This window comes from Lithobates pipiens, unplaced genomic scaffold, assembly GCF_037356315.1.
Source record: "Lithobates pipiens isolate NorthernLeopardFrog02 unplaced genomic scaffold, aLitPip1_a1.2 Scaffold_16, whole genome shotgun sequence".
In the NCBI taxonomy this organism is placed as follows: domain Eukaryota; kingdom Metazoa; phylum Chordata; class Amphibia; order Anura; family Ranidae; genus Lithobates; species Lithobates pipiens.
Window position 1 is genome coordinate 482,684,045 of NW_027507748.1, and position 25,509 is coordinate 482,709,553.

At 41.8% G+C, this 25,509-nt stretch overlaps 1 protein-coding gene across 1 annotated transcript; it reads left to right on the plus strand.

The window, feature by feature from the left end:
- The first annotated feature begins 485 nt into the window (after positions 1-485).
- On the plus strand, positions 486-24,461 carry DCT (dopachrome tautomerase). Its single transcript, XM_077483045.1, has 8 exons — positions 486-940; positions 11,133-11,432; positions 16,161-16,261; positions 18,422-18,588; positions 19,409-19,588; positions 21,354-21,489; positions 22,781-22,982; positions 23,678-24,461. Exons 1-8 carry the CDS (start codon positions 649-651, stop codon positions 23,857-23,859), a joined length of 1,560 nt encoding a protein of 519 aa, XP_077339171.1. The 5' UTR covers positions 486-648; the 3' UTR covers positions 23,860-24,461.
- Positions 24,462-25,509: the final 1,048 nt, after the last annotated feature.

Below are 25,509 nucleotides of genomic sequence, written 5' to 3' on the forward strand. Positions count from 1 at the left end.
TATAAAACTATTTAACACATTACGCCACTTCTAAAGTTGTATTTTGTCATACGAGAATTTTTGTATGGCGAGTAACCTCTTCATTTTTGACATGAGACTAGCATGCAAGAAAAAAAATGGACGAACGGTTGTCTGAAAATCTGATCGTGTGTACGAGGCTTAGTTGAGATGAAGAAAAGAGGGACGAAAGAATGCATGAAAACGCACACGCAGAGATCACGCGGAAGGCAGACATTGAGGTGTGGACCAGTCCTGGTCCAAGTCGCCATGCTCCGCGAACTCATTTGCAACAAAATAACACATGCACATTTTCTACTGCAAATATGTGTGCAATGATTTTTATAAGAGAGCTGGAGATAGTTGTTTCCCTGTAAGGAGGGGGGCAATGTGTGGAATGTTGGCTGACATGAGGAGGTCGCATTAGAGGTCAGTCATGTGCCCTCACGAGGAGCCCTCTAATCCTCATATAAAAGGGCGCGCAGCCCGGACCGGCCCTTCCATCACTGGGAAGCTGGTCACGTGTGGGCGGGCAGGATTAGCTGGCTCATTAATGGCCCCATCATCTGTGTACTAACTAGTTATAGAGTGACTCAGGCTAGATATAGAGGAGTCTCCTCCGGCTGAGGTGATTCTATCATTACACCAGACATGGCTCATGTGAGTAGTGTGTGCGCTCTGCTCCTGCTCGCTCTATACACACAGCGCCTTGGAGCTCAGTTCCCCAGAGCTTGTACTACAGTGTCGGCTCTGGTGAATAAGAGGTGCTGCCCCCCTGTGGGCTCCGAGGAAGACAACCTATGCGGCTCTGCGCAGGGCCGGGGACAGTGTGTGCAGGTCCAGGTGGATGATCGCCCATGGAGCGGACCGTACACTCTGCGCAATGTGGATGACCGGGAGCGCTGGCCAATCAAGTTCTACAACGCCACCTGCCGGTGTAATGGTGAGTACTGCAACTGATACCCCAACTCACACCTCTAATGCTGCTCCCTCTTTACTAAACTGCCCATACACTATACAATCTGATTGTATCCTCTTATCTTAGCCACACACACACGCTTTAATTGTATGGTTTAATCAATGTGCAAGTCAAATGATTAAATCTGCCGTTGAAAAGCCATAACTTCCCTTTCTGATTATTTATTGATGCCATACACTTTTTTTTTTTTTTTTTCTGATTCAATTGATATTTTCAAATCTGCAACCAAACCTTTTTGAAAAGTTTTAAAGTCAATCTGCAATCAAATCTGACCTAAGGCTGGGACAGCAAGTGATCGATCATTTAGCATTGATCAGCACCAATGATCAGATCTTTATGAATCTGATAACATTTCTATTAATCAGAATATGACATTCCGTGGTAGAAACAGATGCCATCAATTGTGTCTTGTCAGTCAATCTACTCCCCTTCCCAGGCCATGTGCCAATTGAAATAAATAGATTATAGGCTATAAATTGATTAGATTGGAAAAAAATCGATCAGTTTATTGCCATGTGTATGGCCATCATTTAGCTTGATTTAGCTCTGATACAATCGAATGGAGTCGTTAAGCCAGAACAGAAAGTGATCAATTCCTTTTTGTATCAATTGGCGGCACTGATCTGTTGTGTTCATGCGTACGATGATATTTTACCGATGAGATGAGATGGTGGGTTCAGCGATGTGATCGATCACTTGGCAATCGCATCTTCACGATCGCTCAAAATCCACTTCCACGTGTGTGGTAAATTGATCAGGTTGTCCACTGTTCCGATCAACCTCCTCCTATTGGGAGAGGTTGATCGGAAAAGACGTTTGAAGGGTTTATGGTTCCCCAAATGATGTATTCTGAAGACAAACCCAACTCCCTTTGGCTTCATTCAGACACGCGGTTTGGAGGTGGACAAGGGTAACGTCTGTGTGGTTGAGCTGCTTCTCCCCAAAGAGGCCCTTCAGAACACCCCCCCCCCCCCCCCCCCAAAAGAAAAGTCAGCAGCTACAGATCATTAATGTAAGGACACTTTCCTGTCCAGAGATCCAGCACTGTCCTCACTCGAGGCAGTTCTTCATAGGTCTTGGGGTCCCCAGCACCACTATGTCTAGTGTGGGAAGCCAACTGTGGCTCCTCACTGTGTAAGCTGTGTGGCTCCTTGTGGCTGGCCCTGCAGGCTCCTGAGACCTGTGATGTGCCCCAGAAGGCTGCTGGCAAAGGGCGGGGGAGCAACATCAAACCAAGTGTGAGCGGGTATCCATCAAAACTGGGTACCTCCTCCCCCCCCCCCCCCCCCCCATAGTTTGTCAGCAAAATTGTGGTTAAAACAGTCAAGTCGACATCTCCCATCACTTCCTATCTCCGCGTGTCAGCAGGCTTTGAAGTGTGATCCAAATGCAGATCGTGCTTCAGAAGAAAGGTAGATTAAGACACATGTCTAAACCCCTGGCATGGAAATACAATGTCATTTGCTGGTGTATATCCAGAAGTTCCTGTGTCCGATCCCTAAATGTGTCCTATTTCTGAACATCCTGCCGCTCCTGGAGTCCTTTGTGTCCTAACATGTAGCCCATTACCTTGGTTCTTCAGAAGGGTGAAGAGAGAGCAGCACTGCAGGAGGGAGAGGAGGAAACAAAGGTGGATAGAAGGAAAATGCTATAGTGCAACTGATTCCTGAATCCCACCCCTTTCTTTTTTCTTTTTTTTTGGGCACATAAACCATTAGATAAGAGTGCCTCTAGAAATCTGCATTGTTCGTATGCCAATCTTTAAACCCCCCGAAGGGTAGTGACAGCAAATCTCTCCAAATGAATACCCCCATTCACAGCTGAGCGCTCTTCTGCTTCTTTCCCTATGCCCGACTCTGCAGAATCCCTGTTCTTTCCAATAGTCCCTGTTCACACTTGTACCGCTCACTGTCACCCTACGATTTATTTGAGCATATTTCAAGGTTTTGATCCCATTAACGTTAATGGGATCACATCTAAATGTACAATATGCATGTTTTGCAGGTATTTTTACTCTTGAATTCCTCTTCTCCTGCCCTTGCCAAGGCCAGGGGGGAAAAATGCCCACAGTTTGATACACATGCAAAAACTATATAAATAGAACTCAGCGCCAAAGGTGTAATAAAATAATTACTCAGCTGTAGTCACTATGTTCTCTGGAGTGTGGAAAAACAACTGACCGCACTATATTTAAAACAACGTATAAATCTCAACAAAATGTAACAATGTATCCATAAAATATCCACCTTCAAAAATATTGTCCTCCAAAAATTATACTTGGTTTACAATGTCTCCATAATTATTCATAAATTCAAATAAACAAAAACACGAGTTAATGTCCACCTTCAAGTGTGATGTGTTGGAAAAAAAAAAATCACTTTCAAAAATATTGTGCTAAAAAAAAAAACACTGCTTATGTGTCCATAATAATTAATCAAAAAACAAGTTCTTAATGCCCACCTTCAAGTGCAATGTGTGTTAAAAAAAAAAAAAAATATATATATAACAATTTTTCTATTCAAAATACTATGCTCCAAAAATTATACTTGGTTCACAATGTGTACATAATTATTCATATATTCAAACAAACACACAAGTTAATGTCCACCTTCAAGCGCGATATGTGTATAAAAATCCTTTTTCTATTCAAAATTTGATACCAAAACAGCCAGATTATAAAAACGTGTATGTGTATACATATTTTTATTTCTTTATTTTTTTTTATTTTTTTTAAATCTGGTTGTTTTGGTATCAAATTTTGAATAAAGTTGTTTGTTAAAAAAAAAAAAAACTTTATTCAAAATTTGATACCAAAACAACCAGATTTAAAAATCAATAAATAAAAAATAAAGAAATAAAAATATGTATACACATACACGTTTTTATAATCTGGTTGTTTTGGTATCAAATTTTGAATAGAAAAAGGATTTTTATACACATATCGCGCTTGAAGGTGGACATTAACTTGTGTTTTTTGTTTTAAATCTATGAATAATTGTACACATTGTGAAACAAGTCATTTTTGGAGCATAGTATTTTGAAGAAAAATAGTTCTCTATTTTTATTTTATTTTTTTACACACATTGCACCTGAAGGTGAGCATTAAAAACTTGTTTTTTTTGATTTATGAATAATTAGGGACACATGCAGTGTATAATATATTTATATATTTTTTTATTTTTCAATATACATTGTTGCATAGTGTTTATAGAACCACCTTGTTTAAGGCATTTAACACTAAGCCCCGGTTCATGTCGGCAATGGAACTTTTTGTATCGGCACAACTCATGTCGCAGGGATTATGGAAAAGATTCTTTTTACAGATCACATTGCGACTTGCATAAACGTCTGTTAATCTGCTGAAGTCGTGCGATTTCAAAGCCGCACCAGTGTGATCCAGGGCTTAATATTTATCACATGGTCTCACACATAATAATTTTACACACGCAAAAACCCCTGAGAAATACGCTTCAAAATGACCAAGAATACTCTCACTCCTGGTGTAGCTTCAGGACCAGTTCACACTAGACTTTCTGCATTCCTAATGCTTTGATGCATTCAGGGTGCATTTTTGATGCATTTTTTTTTCTCCTCCATCTCAATTCAAGACATATGCTTTCTGGTGCGTTTTTGATGCATTTTGCCATGTTCCAGATGCATTCCATACAGAAAAATTGCAGTATATTCTAATTTTGTGATTGCACTGGAACACACTGCACTGGTGTGAACTCCGGCCATGCATGGGACTACATGGAAAAGACTGTGCATACGTTTTTGATGTAGATTAAAAATGCACTGGACTGCATCTGGTGTGAACCAGACCTAAAGTGGTATTAAGGCTGGATTCACACCTATGCATTTTTAGTGCTTTTTGCATTTTGCAGATTTGCTCTATAGGAAACAATGTTAAATGGACTGTAGTGCAAAAAGCACTAAAACTGCACAGGTGTGAATCCAGCCTTCATCCAAAACCAAAAATGTATTCTATTGCAGCTTGGCAATACTTTGATGTGGTGGCTGCATTCGTTTTCTTTTTCAAACTTTTCCCGTTTTCCCCTGGTGATCTGGCCAGTAACACTCCTCCTGTATTCGTGCCCCCAGTCTGGATGAATGAGCACAAAGGGCTCTTTTGGACAGTAGCATTATCCGTATGGGGGGAGGGGAGTGTTGGCTGTACTAGCAGATTTAACAATACTAACACTTTGAAGCTGAACTCCAGCTAACCCTTTATAAGCAGTTACAGCAAACCTTTTTTTTTTTTTTTCTTTTGGGATAAAGCTGATCATTGTAAGCACCACTGCTAGTGTTAAATGGTTGTGAACAAGCGCGGTTCTTTTCATGTGAAACGCGTCAACTGATCATTGCAATTTTGTCTGGCTCATGACAATAAAGAAATCTCTACAGCATCTTTTGGATCCAAGTGTGAAATCCATCTCTTCTCTTGCTAGTGTTAAATGGTTTGCCCTATCACTGTAATTGCAAGAAAACTTGTTCTGTTGGAAAACAGACTTGCTGGCTTGATCACTAGATGAAAATAGAGGGAAGAAAGCCTAAAAAAAAATCAAATGCAGCCATTACATCTAATAATTCATAAGTTGTATGTTTGCTTTTACATTTAATACGTTAAGACCGTTACTAGAACATTGTGATTTCCCTTCACCACCTGTCCTGGTGACAACTGTAAAATATTGGTTTTCCCATGGACAGTAGCTACCAGGGCAGACATTTTGGCTATGCATAATTAAAGATTTGTCCCTAACATGTACAACTTTCCTTATGTCTGGTTTAAAAATATTGTGAGCAATTCATACATTGATATCAATACAAGTAATACATTCTAGCTTTGCCTTGTAGTTCCTTTTATTTTTTTGTCCTGTAGTTCCTTTTTTAATGGCATTAGTGGCAGCTGGTGTTTTTGTTTAGTGGGGGGGGGGCTCACAGCAAACAAGCAACCCCCCCCGTTCTTTGGTCGGTCTGGCACTTACCCCATCTAGGCAGGTAGCGTGCAGCGGCTTCTTGTCTTCTCTTCCATTGGTGGCTTGCAGCTCCTCCCCTCCTGGGCATCCAATGGGATCACCTGTCCTTTCTGCCAATCGGGTGATGGATATCAAACCCCACTTCCTGATTGACTGGGAGGAAGATCAGTGTTACAATAGTGGATATTCATTCGCTGTTCTAAAACACCTGGGTGGGCTGTGAGCATATTTTCTGCACCCCAATCCCACCCTATTTTGAAGCCTATTGGAGCCTCTGCGTTGGAATCCATGCATCTGGTGTACTAAAAGGGGCCTGGGTAGGATTCATGGATAGGGGAGGTGGCGATGGATGGGGGGGGGGGTTCCCTTAATGGTGTGGGTGTGTGTGCACGTGCTGAATCGCATTTTTAATGCCGACTTTAAGCTGCAAAGGTGGCTGGATGCCATGGCCACAATGCTTTGCTTCATGGCACAAATGATAACCCCCCCATCAGCTTTAACGTATTTTACTTCATCATTAGACCCCTTTCACGCTGCCGTCAGGTAAAGCGGCGCTATTTTTAGCGCCACTTTACTGTCATTTTAGTGGCGCTATTCGGTTAAAATGGATATTTGGTTAAAACCGCCTCTAGCAGCCAAAAATGAGTTAAATCCGCCCGCAAAATGCTGCTGGAGCGACGTAGCGCTGCCCCATTGATTTCATTTGATTTGGAGGAGTGGTGAGTTCCCAGCTCCAAAGAAGCTGCTGGCAGGACTTTTAGGCCCCTTTCACACTGGGGTGCTTTGCAGGCGCTACAGCGCTAAAAATGGCACCTGCAAAGCACCCTGAAACAGTCGCTGCTGTCTCTCCAATGTGAAAGCCCCGAGCTTGCAGGACGGTCAAAAAAGTCCTGCAAGCCGCATCTTTGGAGCGCTGTAAGAGCGGTGTATTTACTGCTCCTAAAGCGCCCCTTCCCATAGAAAACAACGGGGCAGGGCTGCAAACTGCCACTGCAGCAGTGCCTTGCGGTCAGTTTTAACCCTTTTTCGGACACTAGCGGGGCTTAAATCTGCCTCGCTAGCGGCCGCATAGCGCAGGTAAAGCAACGCTAAATATAGCACCGCTTTACTGCCAGCGCCCGCAACACCCCAGTGTGAAAGTAGCATTACTGACGTCCTGCCAGTGCACCGCTCCAGCATGAAAGCCCTCAGGCTTTCACAACGGAGCAGCTGTTTTAGGGCGTTTTGCAGGCGCTATTTTTAACGCTATAGCGCCTGAAAAACGCTCCAGTGTGAAACGGGTCTTGGAGTGGGGAAAGCTGCCCAGAGCTCTGATATCTGACTTTTTCCTTACACATACTCTGCTGGGATGTAGTTGGATTATAGAAAAAAACGAGCGTAGACCTACTTTGATGGCTTCTACGCACTTCACTACAATAAAGCTCTTTGTGTGATTGCCCAGCATCAATTCCCACGTAAAATTAATTTTCCAGTCAGTTAAACACAAGTGATTTTTGTTTTTCTTTTAATTAGTTCTCAAATGACAGTGATTTAGATGTAACCCTGTGTTACTAAGAGCGGGTAAATGAATTTGACACCGAACCATTAAATTTGCCATGCCGCTGGAGCCCAACTCTGCAATGTTAGATGGATGGCACAATGTGTTTACACAAACTGTTCTCAGCAGATGCTTCATTAAGGCCTTGCTCCCTGGACCATCTCCACAACTGCAGCCCATGAAGGCTCCCACCGCCGCTGAATGTACACGCTTTATATTTGGAAAAGTCACTCTTAATAGTGAACCTAACGAGCCGTTTTTTTTTTTTTTTTTTTTTTGTGAAGCGTCCTCGAGATATGACATTTATCTGAAACTTGTATTCTTTGTTCAGTTCGCTGCTTCCTAATCGGCATTGCTAGATATTTGATGGAGATGATTTCCACAGTCTGTTTGCAGAAATAAAAATATATATTGGATTGTTATGACGCCCGAAGCTTGGTAAGGATCAAAGAAGACATGTCTTTGAAAAACTGAGCCTAGGACAAAGCTTGGTGTGGGACCCTTAGCCCTCCACATTTTAATAGGAAACCCCACCTGCACGAATCTGCTGCGATCATATGCTTTTTGTTCAAAGTGATATTGTAGAACTTCTGAACTATATATGTTTATGTATTTACCTGAGTCCTCTATAATGTATTCCTTTGTTGCTAAATTGCTAGCCGTCCTTAAAAAAAACACCAAATGAGCCCTTGAGACAAAACTATGCTACTTTCTGAGTTGTCAACGCATCATTTTAACAATGGGGTGCTATTGTGTGCTCCAGTTTAAGGATGGCTGCCGGGGAATAGGTGGGCTCTAACTCTGTGGGTTAGGTTCAATGGCCAGGCAATTGGGTGCCAGTAAAATTTCTGTTAATAATTCTACTTGGTCAAAGAGCTTAAACACACCAAATTCTCATACTGTTGACCAAATACCTGGGTAGGTATCTACCAGTTTCAACTAAATTTCAAATGCTATAAGGACCCAATGGCATCTACTGCCAACTTTTTTTTTTTTTTGCTAAATCCATGAAATATTCAAGTGTTGGTAGGTTATTTTACTTGGTTGGATTATCTGTCCTTTAAAAACGAGTCAAAAAGTTAAAACTACTTTGAATAGCATAACCCTACCTTATTGTAGAAATGGGTTGGTAAGCATAATCTCTGAGAACTTTGGTTCCATGGGAGTAATAGATTCAGTGTTTGCTTATGCCCTAGTAACTAGGGTCATGATAGAAATATGTAGGCTACCTTTGCTGATGACCTTTTGAATCTAATGGTTGTCTGGCTTCAATATTTCATTGATCTAGAATATTTGTTCTCCAAACTAGCCCACGGGCTGGGTGTAGCCCTTTGCTTGCCTTTTATCTGGCCCTTGAGGCACCATGCATCCCACTGGCACCAAAGTTGGGGCACCATGCCTACCCTGAATACCAACAAATGGGCACTATTCCTTCCACTAAAACCAGATGGGGCACCGTTTACTCTCATTGATACCAGTAATGGGACGTTTTCTAAGCCCACTGACAAGTCTGGCCCCCTTAAGGTCTCAAGGATGATAAACTTGGCCTTTTTTTTTTTTTTTGTTCAGAGTTTTGATACCCCTGATCTAGAACAAGAATATAGCATGTAAAGTCAGATCTCTGTATGCTTGTTCAGGGTCAAACTTAAACTGAAGCCCTAAAATGATGATGTCAGCTAGATGACCAGCATTTTTAGGAGGCCTCAATAACAGACTACTGTCTTTATTATAATTTGTAGTAATCTAGTCTTTTTCAATGATAACAGTAAAATATTTATTTAAGCTTTGTGAATTAAAAAAAACTAACATAAAATCCCAAGACCAATATATGCCATCTAAAGCCAGCCAAAAACAGTGTTTTTTTTTTATTTTTATTTTTTTCCCATCTTTTCTGCAACCCAATAACAATCGTTCTTCCCTCATCAACAGTCGGGTCCTAATGAGGGAATCCCTCCCGCAGAGCAGTTGTGTTGTGCTGGGGGGGGGGGGGGGTGCGCAGGGTGTGGAGGGCCTGGGATAACGCAGTGATTATTGCTATGCTTGTACTGTGCATTAACGCTGGATAAAGGAGAGGAGCTGACAGTGAATACTTTTTTAAAGTGGAAATTTTCATCTTTCAATCTATTAAATCTTCTGCCCTTGGTTTAACTTTGGATAATAAAACTTTTTTTTTTTTTTTTTTTTCTGCCAGTAAATACCTTATACAGCCCACTTCCTGTTTGGTTAAAAGCCTAGGCTTATGACATCCACAGCTCTCACTCGCAAGTTTGCCAGGAAGAAAGGGAGCGATGAGTCATAAGAGGGCCAATGAGAGCTGGAGGTGTGCTTCTGTTTCACTGTAAATCCAGGAAGTGGACAGGCAGCAGCTTCAGCTGCCCACAGTTAAAATGGCTGCACCCAGACTCAGTGGAGGTAGATTTATGCAGCATATTTGGCAAGTACAGAATCGCAGTATATATAAACTATGCAAAGTGGTTGGAGGGAAGCTTCAGAATGGCAAATATGGTTTTTATTCTGACTCGTGTGAGCAGACTGAAGTTCCTCTTTAAGTATATTCAGTCCTGTAATTTAGAAACTTTATTTTTTATTTTTTTTTTGAATTCTGAGTGTTTTGTTTGTGTGTGTGTTTTATTTTTTTTTTATTTTTTTTATTTTTTTCTCTCCCAAACTGAGCATAGCAAAGGTTTTTGACCAATTTTTATTTCCAGGAAAGAGTGGAAAGGTTTTAAGTGAATCAACCAAAAACTGAATAGAGGAATAAGTAAGAGTTCACAACCTTTTATGTGCCATTATGTTTTACAGAGCTAAATCTATAAAGACTACCCAGTCTATTAAAATCGATCTTTACATTAGGAGGACAGAGTGATCCTTATAGAGCATGTCAATGAATAAACTAATAGTTTTTGTGCCTTTTTTTTTTTTATTTTTTTTTTTTTTTATTTATTTTTTTTTTTTTTTGCTTGGCTAGCAACTTTGATCATTGGGGCAAAATAAAATCTGGAACATGAATTGACACATAGCAACCAGCCAATCCTCTCCGGATCTTCTAACTGATCAGTCAGGCCTGGGTTACGCCTGGTGCTTTGGATGGCAGAGCTATAGTGAGGAGTAAGGATAAGCACCAACGTGTTCGCACACTCCACATGCAGAGCCCGCTAGGAAGTCGGCGCTGCGCTAATCACAGGCACATTGCCCGATCTCTGCAGCCGTGCATCGGGGCAATGTCTCGGTGCCTGTGATTAGCGATGCGCCGACTTCCTGGCAGGCTCTGCACGTGGGGTGTGCAAACACGCCGGAGCTCATCCTTAGTGAGGTGGAAAAGGTCTTTTATTGTGCAAGTCTTCACCAGACAAAGCATTAGGTTTAATTACCATTTCATCACAGAATATACCTGCAGTACATGAAATTACTGAATCCCTCTTGGCAAAGAATTTGTGCCATTGGGGCATGTGACTGAAATCTGGCTGTTGCTTTGCACTTCTATTGTTTCTGCATCCTGTGCTATAAAGACAATGCAAAGAAATGAACACATGGTCCTGGCAAGCCGTCACCTGTGCCTCTTTGTTCCTGATATATTGCTTGTTAAATTGCAGCTTACGCCTATTAAACTTTAAACTTTTTTTTTTTTTTTTATCTTCCCTAGGAAACTTTGCAGGTTATAATTGTGGAGAATGTAAATTTGGATGGACAGGACCTAACTGTGATCAGAGGAAGCCACCGGTTGTACGGAAAAATATACATTCGTTAACGGCTCAGGAGAGAACTCAGTTCCTGGATGCACTGGATCGTGCGAAGAACACCATTCATCCTGATTACGTAATCGCCACTCAGCACTGGCTTGGTCTTCTTGGGCCCAATGGAACTGAACCACAAGTGTCCAACACCAGCATCTATAACTTCTTTGTCTGGCTTCACTACTATTCTGTCAGGGACACATTGCTGGGTATATTTTCTTTTAAAATTACAAAAAAAGTTTTTTAAAAGACATGTCTATCGCTTTTTTGGTGGAGACCTATTAGGTTAAAGCCCATCAAAATGCAAAAAACAATCTTCTATATTGCATGTTGACAATACTTGGATGTAGTAGATGAATTCTTTTCTTCCCCCATTTTTTATTTATTTTTTAACCTGGTAATCTGACCAGTAATGCCTTTTTTATGTCTCAAGATGGCTACCCTCACTCTTCCACTATCTCTAGAGAAGCAACCCTTTTAAACACAGCATTGTCAACCCGTGGAGAGGTTAGAGTAAAGGCCCATACACATGATTGAACTTTTTGACAACAAACCTGCAAATTAGCTGTTTTGAGGCAACATCCGACCTTGTGTACGCTCCATCGAACAAACTTTTTCGGTTTTCATCTGACTTTTGTTTGCTGTGCGAACGGACAAACTTATTGACAACATAAGTCTGATGGAGATAAGTCCAATGGAGCAAAGTCCAATTGTTTGTACACAAAGCCATCAGACTTTTGTACAAAGTACAAACGGGCATGCTCAGAACCAGTGCAAAAGATCAGATAACAATACAGAAGTTGACCAAAGGGTGGTGGTGGAGTAATTGAACGTCCTCTTTTGAAGTGTCGTCGGTACATTGAAACATCACTACATTTGCGTTTGTTGCCTAAAAAGTCAGTTTGCGTGTATGCAATAAAACCTTATGGACAATGCCCTTTGTACAAACTTTCTCATGGACTTTTGTACAAAGTCCGATCGTGTGTATGAGGCTTTAGAAGGACTAGTAGATTTAGTAGGTGGTTTTTACAGAAGTTAACACATTAAACCAACGAGGTTTTTTTTTTTTTTTTTTTTCTTTTCCTTTTGGGACAAAGGTTTTAAGTAAATTTAATATAAATTGACCACTGTAAGCGCTTCCTTTCTCAATCTGTTGCTTTTGGCCAGTAACACTTCTGCGTTGGGGTGACTTCACACTGGATGGGGGAGGAAGGGAGCCACCTCTGGACTACGTGGTCAGTCTGGGTGTTTAACAGCTTAAGCCCCGGACCATTTGGCTGGCCAAAGACCATACCACTTTTTGCGATTCGGCACTGTGTCGCTTTTAACTGACAATTCCAGTCATGCGACTTGATCACCTCTGCGGTTTTTATTTTGTGTGCTATAAACAAAAAAAGCGTAAATTTTGAAAAACGCATTAACTTTTTGCTATAATGAATATCCCCATAAATCTAAAAAAATTTTTTTCCTCACTTTAGGCCAATACAGTATATTGATTGGTTTGCACAAAAGTTAGTATGTATGTATGGCAGTGAAGGGGTTAACACTAGGGGCAGTGAAGGGGTTAACACTAGGGGCAGTGAAGGGGTTAACACGTATCCTAGGGAATGTTCTAACTGAAGGGTGGGATGGGACTGTGCAGGGAAATGAACAGACAATCTGTCAGTTCGCTGCTCAGAGAACCGGAAACTGTGTTTATACACACAGCTCCTGGTTCTCTGTGTGCTCCGAGCGATCACGGGAGCCTGTGATCGAGACCGCCGGGCGCTCACATCGGCACGGTGGCGCATGCGCCTCCACTGGCGTGCAAGTGCCCCCTAGTGGCCGCTTATGCTACCGACGCAGCATAACGGCAATTCGTGCAGCTGAGCCATGCTGCCGCAGTACAACTGCGGTGGCTGGTCGGCAAGCAGTTGCAGTGTTTTTTTTTTTTTTTTGTTTTTTTGGATAAAGGGTTTGCATAAATTATTAAAGCTGACCATTTTTGTCACCCCTATCAGTGGTAAATGGTGTGCCTCTACCCTCTACCTGCCACTTGTCTCGCTATTGCAATTGTATCTTTTTTCATTAGAAAATACAGTAACCTATAACTAACAGGTAAAGTATGAGGAGAGTTTCTCTTATTATTCTCTTATCCGGCAGGGATACTTAGTAGTACTTATCAGCCATAACAAATTAAGGACACGCAATCGAGGTCCCAATACAACATTAACCACATGCCGACCGCCTGCGCAAAAGGCTCCCCTGAGCAAATCACTGTAGATGTACGCGTGCCAGACAGCCATAATGTTCGCCAGGCACCAGGGATCACTCCTGACAGAGCAGGAATGGAGATCTGTGTGTAAACGCACAAATCCACTATCTGTCAGGGGAGAGGAGACAGATTGTGTGTTCCTAGTATATAGGAACACTGATCGGTCTCCTTCCCAGTCAGTCCCATCCCCCACAGTTGGAATACCTTTAACCCCTTGATCGCCCCCAGGTATTAACCCCTTTCTTGCCAGTGATGTGGCTATTTATAGCACTGATCGCTGTATAGATGTCAGTGGTTTAAAAAGTGTCTGATCTGTCTACTATGTCGCAGTCCCAATAAAAAAAATTAGCTAAAAATGCCTAATCAATAACCTATTTTGTAGGCGCTATAACTTTTGCGCAAACCAATCAATATACGCTTATTGCGTGGGGTTTTATTTTTGGTAAAAAAAAATACATGTCTGCCTAAATTGAGGAGAAAATTTGTTTATATAAAGTTTGGGAGATTTATTATAGTAAAAAATATTATAGTTTTTTTTTTTTTTCCAATATTGTTGCTTTTCTTGTTTTATAATGCAAAAAATAAACCCCAGAGATGATCAAGTACCACCAAAAAAACTTTTTGTGGGTAAAAAGACATTATTTTGTTTGCAAACAACATTGCAGTTAAAGTAACGCAGTGCCCTATTGCAAAAAATGACTTGGTCAGGAAGGGGGTAAATCCTTCCAGGGCTGAAGTGGTTGACATCGAAAAGAGAGGAGAGAGCAAGAGGGGAATAGGAAAAGAAAAAAAAAAGAAAAATACATATAGGTAAAGGGGAGGAATCAGGATCATACCTATGAGCTCTTGAGTTTACATCACTCACCGGGCTCCCACCTGCTGGGCGTCCACAATCTCCTCCAAAGCAAGAATAGGCAATGTTTTGATCAAGGTGGAATCTACACCCCTACTACTGAGGTCTGTTGCAGTGTTTAAGATCTGGCTCTAGCAGCGCATCATCTCTAGGCTCAAGGGAACTTGGGTGGGACCAGAGATGTGGTCCAACCACAAGGACCGTATATTGGCAAGCTTATCTCTGGTGCCCTTACATGTAGCAATCCAATCCTCCATCTCTCTGATCTCATTCACCCTGCATACCCACTTGTCCCAGTTAGGGATCTGTGCTCTCTTCCAGTAAATAGGAAACAGTCTCTTGGTTGCATTCAATAAGTGAGGTAGCGCACTTTTTATAGTGACTGATCGGCATGGGAGGAATGTGTAAGGGGGGGGGGGGGGGGGGGAAATGGACTGGAGAGAAGGGAATGTCTAAACCTAGAATTTCTTTAACCTGTTCTTTAATATCTTCCCAGAAAGGTACAATCAATGGGCAATCCCACCGTAAGTGTTCCTTGGCCTCCACAGACCTGCCAGCATAACTCAGTTGAAAGGGTATATCTGTGCCAGGTCGGCAGGCACCCTGTACCAGCGTGACAGGATCTTGTAGTTTGTCTTTCATTTTAGAGTCTATTGCACTCGAAGGGGTAAGCTGGTATAAGTGTGTCAATTGAGATTTAGTAAACTCCATACCCAAGTCTCTCTCCCAGGCCCAGATATATACGGGCTTGGCGACCGAGGAGAAGTACCCCAACAGTTGGTAAAATTCTGAGACCATGTGTGGAACTGGTTCCTCTGCTATAAAAAGGCCTTCAAAATGTGTAAGGGATGTTATATCTCTTTATGGCGCTGCCGTGTATCTTGAAAAAGTGGTGTAGTTGTCTATCCCTCAAAGTTAATTGGAGGTCCCCCAGGTCTAAACATCGGGGACTGAAAGGGCATCAGTCTGCCATTCCTCAAATTCCCACAGCTAGCATTCCCATCATCCACCTAAGGTCCAAATAAAGCAATTTGTTCCTCTGGAGGAAACAGGAGAAATCCACCCAATGGTGCCAGCAGGGACACAGAGGGGGCCAGATCCAGCATTCGGTTGACCCGGTCCCATGTCTTAAGTGCATGGGTCGCCAATGGGAAAGTATCATCTCACACCCTGGGCATGGAACCATTTTAACGGTTTTTGTTCAAGTGTTTTTCATTAAACCACATAGATTGCATTCACCAGATGCTCATCTAATGTGATCAATGACTATTGTGCTACAAATGTGCTTGGGACATTAATCATGCCAAGGTCCTAGACATTTAAATGGTGTCCTTGTTCTTGTATTCAGAGAATACTTCTTGATAGTATTGCAAGTATACAGGTAACAACCCTTAACACTGAAAGATCAAAACGGGTTACTTTTTATGTGTTTAGTTTAATTATACTTGCATCCGGTGGAATGTAATTTTTTTTTTTTTTAAGTTAAACTTTCTATTTGGGAAACCTTCTTATATTTTTAATTCTTACAAAATGTAATTTACCCAGATCAATATCTTTTTCTGTTCAGTTATCCAGACTATTAAAATGCAGTAGACCTAAAACTGTACCTTACAGCGTCATTACTCTGCCTCGCTAGGCTAATCATAATAGGTTCTATTAACTGACTGTGACATCCAATTAATCAATTGATTGTCCTATAGAAAATGTTGCTTCATGTCTATTAATCCTTGTACCAAGCTCTTTGGAGCGGCAATGAACATAACAATATGATAACTGTCTCTTGGAGCGGAAGCTAACACTTTTTTTTTTTCTCCCCCTCCTCTTTTCCAGGGCCAGGACGTCCTTTCAAAGCTATAGATTTGTCACACAAGGGTCCTGCATTTGTTACTTGGCATCGATACCACTTGTTGTGGCTGGAGAGAGATTTACAGGTAATGTGGGGAAAAACAGTCATTGACTAGAAAGGCAAACTTTTCTTATATTCCCATTCAGTGAAGATAGAATTTGCTGCTGCATGGGGAAACATTTTGTTTGGTTCCGTCTTTTGGCAGCAGTGTTTGTTAGCTATCAGATTTCTCATATTGAGGTTATACTTCATGTTTTTCATTTCATGTTAAGACGGGGGGTGGGGGGGGGGGTTATTTACTAAAGGCAAATGACAGGTACCCACTCCAACCTCCAGACAGATTGGTGTGGAAAACTGACTAGAGGTTCGCGCCCCCCCCTGCAGCCTCTTGTGACATGTCACAGGAGACTATGGGATCAATCACATGGCCCAGCACAGCTTGCGCATGCACAGTTGACAGCCGACTGTGAAGCCACAAGAAGTCAGCTGTCCAGTATTAAGATGCCAGTGCCTGCACATGAAGACCAACAAAGAGCTGGGTTGGGTAAGGACATCTCTGGACCCTAGGACAGGCAAGTATGTGTTAAGTCGCAGTTATATTTTGCACAACATTTGTTTACAGGGTGAATAACCTCTTTAAAACTCAAAATGGCTTATACCATTAAGAAATTGAATTAAACCCTCCAAAACCTTTACAGCCAAAGATGCTGCGGTCTTGGTCTCTGCTTGATCTGTAGTTGTCATGCTGCACATGTGATCAGTTATGACACCAGCCATTTGATGGACTGACAGTTTGGTTGAGCACAAGCAGCTGTGAGATATCATTGATATCCCTTGAATGTAACGGTTTTGGGAAACCGTTAAATAGATGGATTTAATTCCACTTTAAGGCATATCTAAAACCAACATTTTTAAAGGGAAGGGCTAGAACCTCCCGAGGGTTTTTTATTGTGGTCTGTGTGGCAATTCGCCCAATGGGATGCAAAACATGGCAAGAAATCCTGTACATGGCTTTAGGTAATTTAAAACCATAATGGCTACTACCAAATAGTGTTGACTCCTTTTTATAGCTTGATATAGCCTTATGCACTATCAAGCTGGGGGGGGGGGGTCACTTCAGGGGGGGGGGGGAACTTCAGTTTACACTGTAAACCGTGTATGAATCAAAGGAACTGCACCACATTCCTGTTTTGGTTCACATGCGATTCAATGGGGTTCAATTTGAACCTATTCATTTTGAATGGGCCCAAATCACACTACATCACACCAAAGTAATGCATGCACCAATTTTGGAACTGCACTGCAAACAGATCGCATTGTACCGTGTGATCCGGTGCAGGCAAACTGTCTACTTTCTCCACTGCAGGTGGGGCTCAACTACAGTGGTGTTGCAGAGGGAGAGGAAGTAGAGAAGAAACCTAGTTCCTCTATGGTTTCCTGGGTCAAAGGAGGCAGCTATTCAACTGTGACTGGCCAGTCACAACCATGTGACTGGCAGCCATCTTAGGTAAGGCAGAAGCTATTTGAAACCCTGGCACAAATTTTGCGTGACTAGAGCAGTGTTTCTCAATGCCAGTCCTCAAGGCACCCCAACAGGTCATGTTTTCAGGCTTTTCATTGTGTTGCACAGGTGATTTGATCAGTTTCACTGCCTTAGTAATTACCACAGCTGTTTCATCTGAGGGAAATCCTGAAAACATTACCTGTTGGGGCGCCCTGGGGACTGGAGTTGAGAAGCACTGGGCTAGAGTTGGTACAGTGCTTGGAATTGAGGAAAGGTATCAGAGGAGTAGGGGAAATAAAGACGTGCCATCCTACCTGAAAGCCTCCCTACTCGGGTATGGACCAGCCAGGCTGCATTCCACTCCTCGAGACTGACGGCACACCTGAGACCTTCTGCTACTGACACATTGTGGTTACATTCTGTGAGTGCTCCTGGTGAGTTGACTTCCCGTCAGGCTTGTTTATTGCCAAACTTCAATTACAATATAAAACTGTTACTCTGTACTTGGACTCTAGTGTTTTTTGCCGCTGCACTTCCACACATTTGCGACCTGCGTTTGGGGTGTTAGGATTGCAATGAAACGTGCTGCAGATCTCAAGGACCGTAATTTGCATGCAGTGCAGAAAACTTACAAGGATGGTGAGTTTCCCGTACTGCATTCTGTGAACCTAGGCTAAGGGAGGATATCAGTTGTTGCAAATCTGTTTGCTTTTTAATTGCTGCTATTACTGCTTGTTACAGAAAATGCTTGGCAATGACTCTTTTGCTTTGCCATACTGGAATTTTGCAACTGGAAGAAATGAGTGTGATGTCTGCACAGATGAACTGTTTGGTGCACCCAGACCAGATGACCCCACTTTATTAAGTCTTGGTTCCAGGTTTTCACGCTGGGAGATCGTGTGTAATAGGTAAACTTTCTCTTTGAAATCAGCTGAATAAATAAGGTTTATGGTGGGAGTGTCTGGGAATCTGCACTGGCTTCTGCAATAAAGTGTGTGTAATTAATGGACAATATTTCAAGTCTCTCCTGACTGCAAATATTTTGTCACATTTCAGTGGAGTTGGATGGGAGAGGTTTAGGGTTCCTTGGGACGTCTTTCAGATTTGGGATGCCATTGCTTGGAACGACAGATGGTTATGGGTTCACATAGGCAATTATTACAAATGAGAGCTTACTTATTTTTTTTTTTTTCTTTAGTTTTGGTAGTAGTCTGGAGCCTGCTTGAATTTTCAAGCTCCATAATTACTTTTTTTTTTTTTATTCTTTTTTTTTTTTGTATTGCAAAAGTCCCAAGCATTGCTATTTTACAATACTCTGTAACAAAAATTCAGTTGTGTGCAAGTAATGTGCTTTGCATGCTTGAACACAAACTTTTATATACCTTGTAAGAGTCTCACATGAACTAAAACTGTTGCTTCATAACCCTTTCCTAATTTAACATGGACAAATATGGGAAAAACAGCCAATTTTGGTAAATGGTTAATCTGTGTGTGCCCCACTCCTTTTCCCATTTGGAAGTTTTACCTTCACTTTTGTTACCAAAAATCTATACAGTGACAAGGACACCAGTGACTGCATTAAATACTGACAAATTGTTAACCCTTTTATCATGTCATATTGAAGTTTTAGGATGGGGTATGCCTTTAAAGTAATTTCAGTTGTATAAGAAAACACTCAAACTTTGACCCCTTCATGTTAAACTGCGTTTTTTCTATCTAAAATCCTAGTCTAGATGAGTACAATCGTCTTGTTACACTGTGCAATGGCACGAATGAAGGTGTTATTCGCCGCACCCCAATAGACAGGTCTGGTGGGCGACTGCCAAACCCAGAGGACATACAGAAATGCCTTTCCCTCGCAGATTTCGACAATCCTCCTTACTACACAAATTCTTCTTTTAGCTTCAGGTATGTATTTTTTTTTTTTTTTTCTGTGAATTTTCTCGCTTTTTAATTTAAATGTTTTTTTGTATTGGTTAAATCTACAAGACTAAACTTTTTCCTGTGAAACGGCCTTCTTTTGCCAACTTCTCAATCTGCAAATGCTAGTTGAATAACAAAAACAAAGTATTCACATAGAGCATTACTGGCTCTGTCCTGACTTTTGTTCGTTCTTTTGCTAAAGATCAGTGTTTTGTTGGCCTAATAGCAAGGCATTTAGCATATGCTTCTATGGGTCCCCAATTGCCAGGGGACAGTCGCTGATTTTAAGGGGTCTGCCCCCTGCAAACAAACATCCCCAAAACCAGTAGTGTAGCCAGGGGCATGGCCACTGGAGTGGTATGGGCAGCTTTCTCATACTGAGTCACATTGGGTCAGCAGGGGGTCCAGGACTATTGGGGGCTGCCTGTTGCATTTTAGTGGTTCTGCTTTGTCCAATCCTTTCATAGCTGCAGACTGCGGCCACGTGACGATGTCCTCCCGCACCACAGAGCCCTCTAGAATAGCACCAGAAATGTGCACTTCACAGATGGCCCAAACTCCTGTGCAATTTGTCTGCATATAGATTTCTCTTCAGCTTCTTGCAGCACCTTTACAAATGCTAGAGACCTGCCAATTGAGGCCTACAATTGAGGAGACCAGGGGAGGGGGACTCGACCTGACACACACATCCTGCCAGGTTATGGCAGAGGCACAAGAGCTGTCAGGATTACAGGGATGCACACATTGTGGCGAGAGTGTCAGGGGAGACTGGGAATCAAGGGGGAGACACAACTGGATGGGTGTTGGGTTGTAGATGTAGTTTGAGACCAATATGGATGCTGGCAGGAGGGGGTGGTGATGGGTACTGTAGTGGGGTGGTGGTGATTGGTAATAGTAGTGATGAGTACAGTAGTAGTGAGGGGATGATGGTGCAGTAATTGGTATGGCTGATGTGGGTGACACTTACTAATTATTGGGGTGGGTACAGCTGATAGGGGGAGGTAGTGATGGGCAGGACTGCCAAAAGGGGGTACAGGCAGTCTGTGGGGGTCTGTCCATTAGGGGTGCATGGGCACCGCCCCCCATCCATGCGTCGTGCCCCCTGATCTACATACAGGGTGCCGCACCATAGATTCCAATTGGGGGGGGGGGGGTGTGCTTGAAGAGCATGATTACAGCCAGGGGCTCTAATAGGCTTCAAAAAAGTGTGAGCTCAGGGCGGAGAGCACTGTGCTGAGCCCACCCAGTTGTGTGAGAATAGAAAATTAATATTTGTGATTCTCACACTGATCCTCCTCCCAGCCAATCAGGAAGTGGGTCTCGTGACCCATCACCTGATTGGCTGAAACGACAGGTGATCCTATTGGATGCCTAGGAGGAAGAGGGAGGAGCCACCAAAACACCATTGTGATGGAGAGAGGACACAGGAACAGCCACTCGACACCTACATGGGGTAAATGCTGGACCAACGGGCAGAATCTGCAGGCAGTACTTCAACTCCCAGTACCATGCAGGGAATGGGCTGGGAGCTGAACAATAATCCCGGCCCGACTGGGAGAGAAGCCAAAGCACTGAAAACCATTGCTGAAGGACAGTTATTGGTTACTGGCAACTGTACTCCAGTTTAATATTCCGCACCATGTTGAGTTTTCTTACGAGATGTCACTTTTAACCTGTCTTGCCTGCAAACCTAAAATATGTTTTTGAGGATGAAAAAATGTTTTTTTTTTTTTTTTTTTTTCCCCTTTAGGAATGCGCTTGAAGGCTTTGATGACCCAGATGGAACATTGGATATTCCTGTAATGAATCTCCATAACCTTGTCCATGCATTCTTAAATGGAACCAGTGCATTGTCCCATTCTGCAGCCAATGACCCCATTTTTGTGGTATGTCCTTTCTTTGAATTACTATATAAACGTGTAATTGACTAAGCAACGTAAACTTGAGTTTCTGTAGTCCTTACACATTGGACAGGGTTTAGTGTGAATGGGTCTCTGTACAATACTGCATAGAGTATTTTATATGTCTATTGTATAATCATGGTATGCCTCATGCTGGGCCGCATAATCAACATGTCATTCTTAATTCAATTATGCCTGGAAAGTTGTTGCTCTTAGAACAGAGATACCCTTTACCCAGGGCTGTTTCAGGCATCTAAAGACCATGAAAACTTCTCTTGCTCTCTCCTTAGCATGAGCTTATCCCTTTAGAGACACTCAACCTAGTCTAAGCTGCATTCTCCAGCTGTACTTCCACATTCCTGCTATAAGACTTACAGTATTGAGTCTCACAGCAGCACATCACTGGCACAAGCCTATTACCAGAAAATGTTCCCAATAGAAATTGGGGGAAGGAAAAGTCCACAAGGCTTTTTTTTCCCCCCCTAATCCATTTACCAGAGTCCACTTCAGTTATCCTGATTCCAGGTAATGACACACATCTTCAAGTGAAAGGCTTTTGATAGTTTGTGTGAGCCAAGGAGTTGCCCAGACTCCTGCATCCCTAGGGAAACCAGGGATGTGCATAGACCATAAAGACCTGCTCCTCTCTTTGCTTGCCTTCTAGTGCCTTAAAGTATCATCTTTAAGACTCTCAATAGAAATCAGCATTCTATCACATTTAATTGTTAATACCTCTAAAGTATAAAGAGCCTTGGATGCACTTGCCATCTGAACAAAGTGGAAGCCAATGTCAGTCATCTTTGACTCTGCTTACAAATTTATGCACAAAAATACACATTTAAAGATTTATAGTTTAATTATCAAAAAATTTGTTTTTTTTTTTATCATTTTAATTTGAATTGAACTTTGAAAACTCATCATGTGACTGGCATAACACCAATCAGGGCTGGTTAGACAGACTTGTACTGTAGAGGGCATACACCAGCACAGTTATGGAAGCATCTTTCACTGCAGATGCCAAAGAACAGAAGATCATGTGACCACACAACAGTGCTGCAGGAATAAGCTACTTGGAGAATAAAAAAAAAAAAAATCACTAACATGATATAATTTATGTGAATGAATTATGAGTATTAACACTTCTCACTTAAAATTAGGTATCACTTTAATCACAGTATTGCACACGTAGAGCTGTGTGTGTGTTTTGTTTGTTTTTTCCCCCTATGCCAATGATTCATATTAACCTCTCCTTGATTGCAAATGTTCCTATTGGTAGGTTCTTCATTCTTTTACGGATGCAATTTTTGATGAATGGATGAAACGTTTCCAGCCTACTGATGCAGTGTGGCCCCAAGAACTGGCACCAATAGGACACAATCGTCTGTACAACATGGTGCCTTTCTTTCCTCCAATAACCAATGATGCGCTGTTTCTTCCCGCAGAAGAGTTGGGCTATACATATGCTATTGAACTACCAGGTATCTTTATAAAATATACTTGCTGAACAAATAGAAATGTTAGAATGATCTTCATACTTGGTTTTAGAAAGCACTAATGAATTTGGCTCCATGTGGGATAGTATTTCTAAAGGAAGAAAGTTGGCCATGGTAACCTATAATTCTCCGAAGGTTTTTTTTTTATATATATATATATATATATATATATATATATATATATATATATATATATATATATATAAGCATATTTTCTTGGTTCCTGTGCTTTCCAGTTGCTGTAAATCTGCTGATCTATGAATGATTGCCATTTTACATTGCTTCATTCCTAGAGGTAGAAATCAAATGAATCATTGTTAGTGATTCTTCATTGAAAATATTGGTAAATGTTTGCTCTCCAAGTGTCTAAATTTGGCCCTTTCTGCACCTTTGACACCAGCATGGGGGGAGATGCGGTAGATAATGCCTCTTGTGCCATCTCAGCAGACAGGATTGTATTGTATATATCACTGTACCGCAATATGCAAGTAATGGCACTGCACCATCATATCACACTCAATTTGTGTCTGCTGCTACTAATCAGATTTCAAACATGCACATAATCCAAGCAGTGGATACGTCAACCCTTGTAGATAGTTACTATTGTGTATGATTATATTCAAGCATGACCTAGAGTGCAGAAGAAATGCTTATAATATTGTTTTCCATTTTGTCCCCAGCTTCTGATGCAGACATTCGGGCGGCAGGAGTCCTTGTGGCATCTACTGTAGGAGGAGTACTTATTGCCTTACTTGTAGTTTTACTACTCCTTGTTCTCTTCATGCGCAGAAAACGGCGACAAGGCTTTGAACCATTAATGAATGCAAAATACCAAACCACAAAGTACACAGAAGATGCCTAAAGTGATTTCAGTGTTTTCCTCCAACTAACTAAATACATTGTAGCACTGCACTTGTATTCACTAAATGTCATTTTAGTCCATTCTGAAACTATTGGACCCAAAAACTATTCTTGGCAAATGTAAAAAATATTTTTTAGTTAATACTTAAAATTTATCAAACCGCTTAAATTGTCGTCCTCTCAAAACACTTTTATTAAATTGTCTTCCCCTCTGTACCATTGGCAATTTAAGTAAACCTGTCATGAGTGGAACATTGTGGCTGCCATTGCACACCTATCCTTGAGGTGCTCCATGTCTTATTGGCTTACTCCAGCGTTAATACTTGAATCCCTAAACCACAACAGGTATGCAGATGAGGACTTCTGGCCTTTCTAGGACTTTCCTGGTCTAAACACTCATTCTAGGTCTGTGATTAGAAAGTGTTTTAAAGCTAGCTGTCTCTGTAATACTGTCAACTAGTGTCAAAGGGAAATCTGCAATGGCAGCCTACGTATTATATACTGTGTGTCTCATGATAAATTTACAAACCTGGTGATGATATCAAAGTATGCAGTCCTTCTTCTTTTTTTTTTTTTTTGACAAAATAAACAAAGAGCTAAGTTCTGGTGTGTGGCTTATATTTTTTTTAATACTTTTTTGACTGAGGGCAGAGATGGGCTGTGATAGCCAGCACCCAACCTGTCCAATTGGGATGAAAGGAGCAAGTATGGAGCAGAGCCTTTGGGTATTGTCTTGTTACTGAGACACTACTTATGTAGTCTTAGAACGGGTGTTTTTTTTTTTTTTTTTTTTTTTTTTTTTTGTCCTTTAAGTTTTCAGTTTCTAGAAATGCACTTCCTGTCTCTGAAACCATTTACTAAATGTATTGCATGATCTATCCAAACTATTAGCATAATAGTTTTAGATTAACTTTTGGTGATCTTTGCCAACATACTTCTAGCATCTAATAGTGTCACAAGTCAGACATAAGTTGGTCAGCCTTAAACTGAACTCAGGAACTTCAGCCACTTTCTAAAATGTGCTGGCATACTTAAAGTGGTAAAGGTTCTCCTCTTCTGGGGTGCCCAGTTGGCGCTCCTCCACCAGGTGCACCCATGGATAGCCACTTTCTATGGGGATACCCGTGCAAGTGCGCTCACTGCTGTGCCACGCTCTTGTGTCACTGGATTTGATTGACAGCAGCGGCAGCCAATGGCTCATGCTGCTATCAATCTATCCAAGGAGGACAGACAGCGGCTGGATTTGCTGGGCTTGTGCATATTGCACAGATGGTTTCAGGTAAGAAAGGGGGGGGGGGCGCGCGCAGCTACAGCACAGGGTTTTGCATGAATGTGAAAAACCATGAGACTTTAACACCTTAAGTCTAAAGTGCATGTTACCTCAGACTTCTCTTTAACCAATTCAATACAGCACACTTTACCCATACCTGCTCAGGCCAATTTTTAGCTTTCAGCGCTGTCACACAATTGTGCAGTCATGTAACCCTATACCCAAACTACATTTTTATTATTTCATTCACACAACTAGAGCTTTCTTATGTTGGTATTTAACCACTTAATAACCGCCCTATAGCCGAATGACGGCTTTAGGGCGGTTTCTTAACTGTGGGAGGCCGTCATATGACGTCCTCCCAGAATTCCGCTCTCGCGC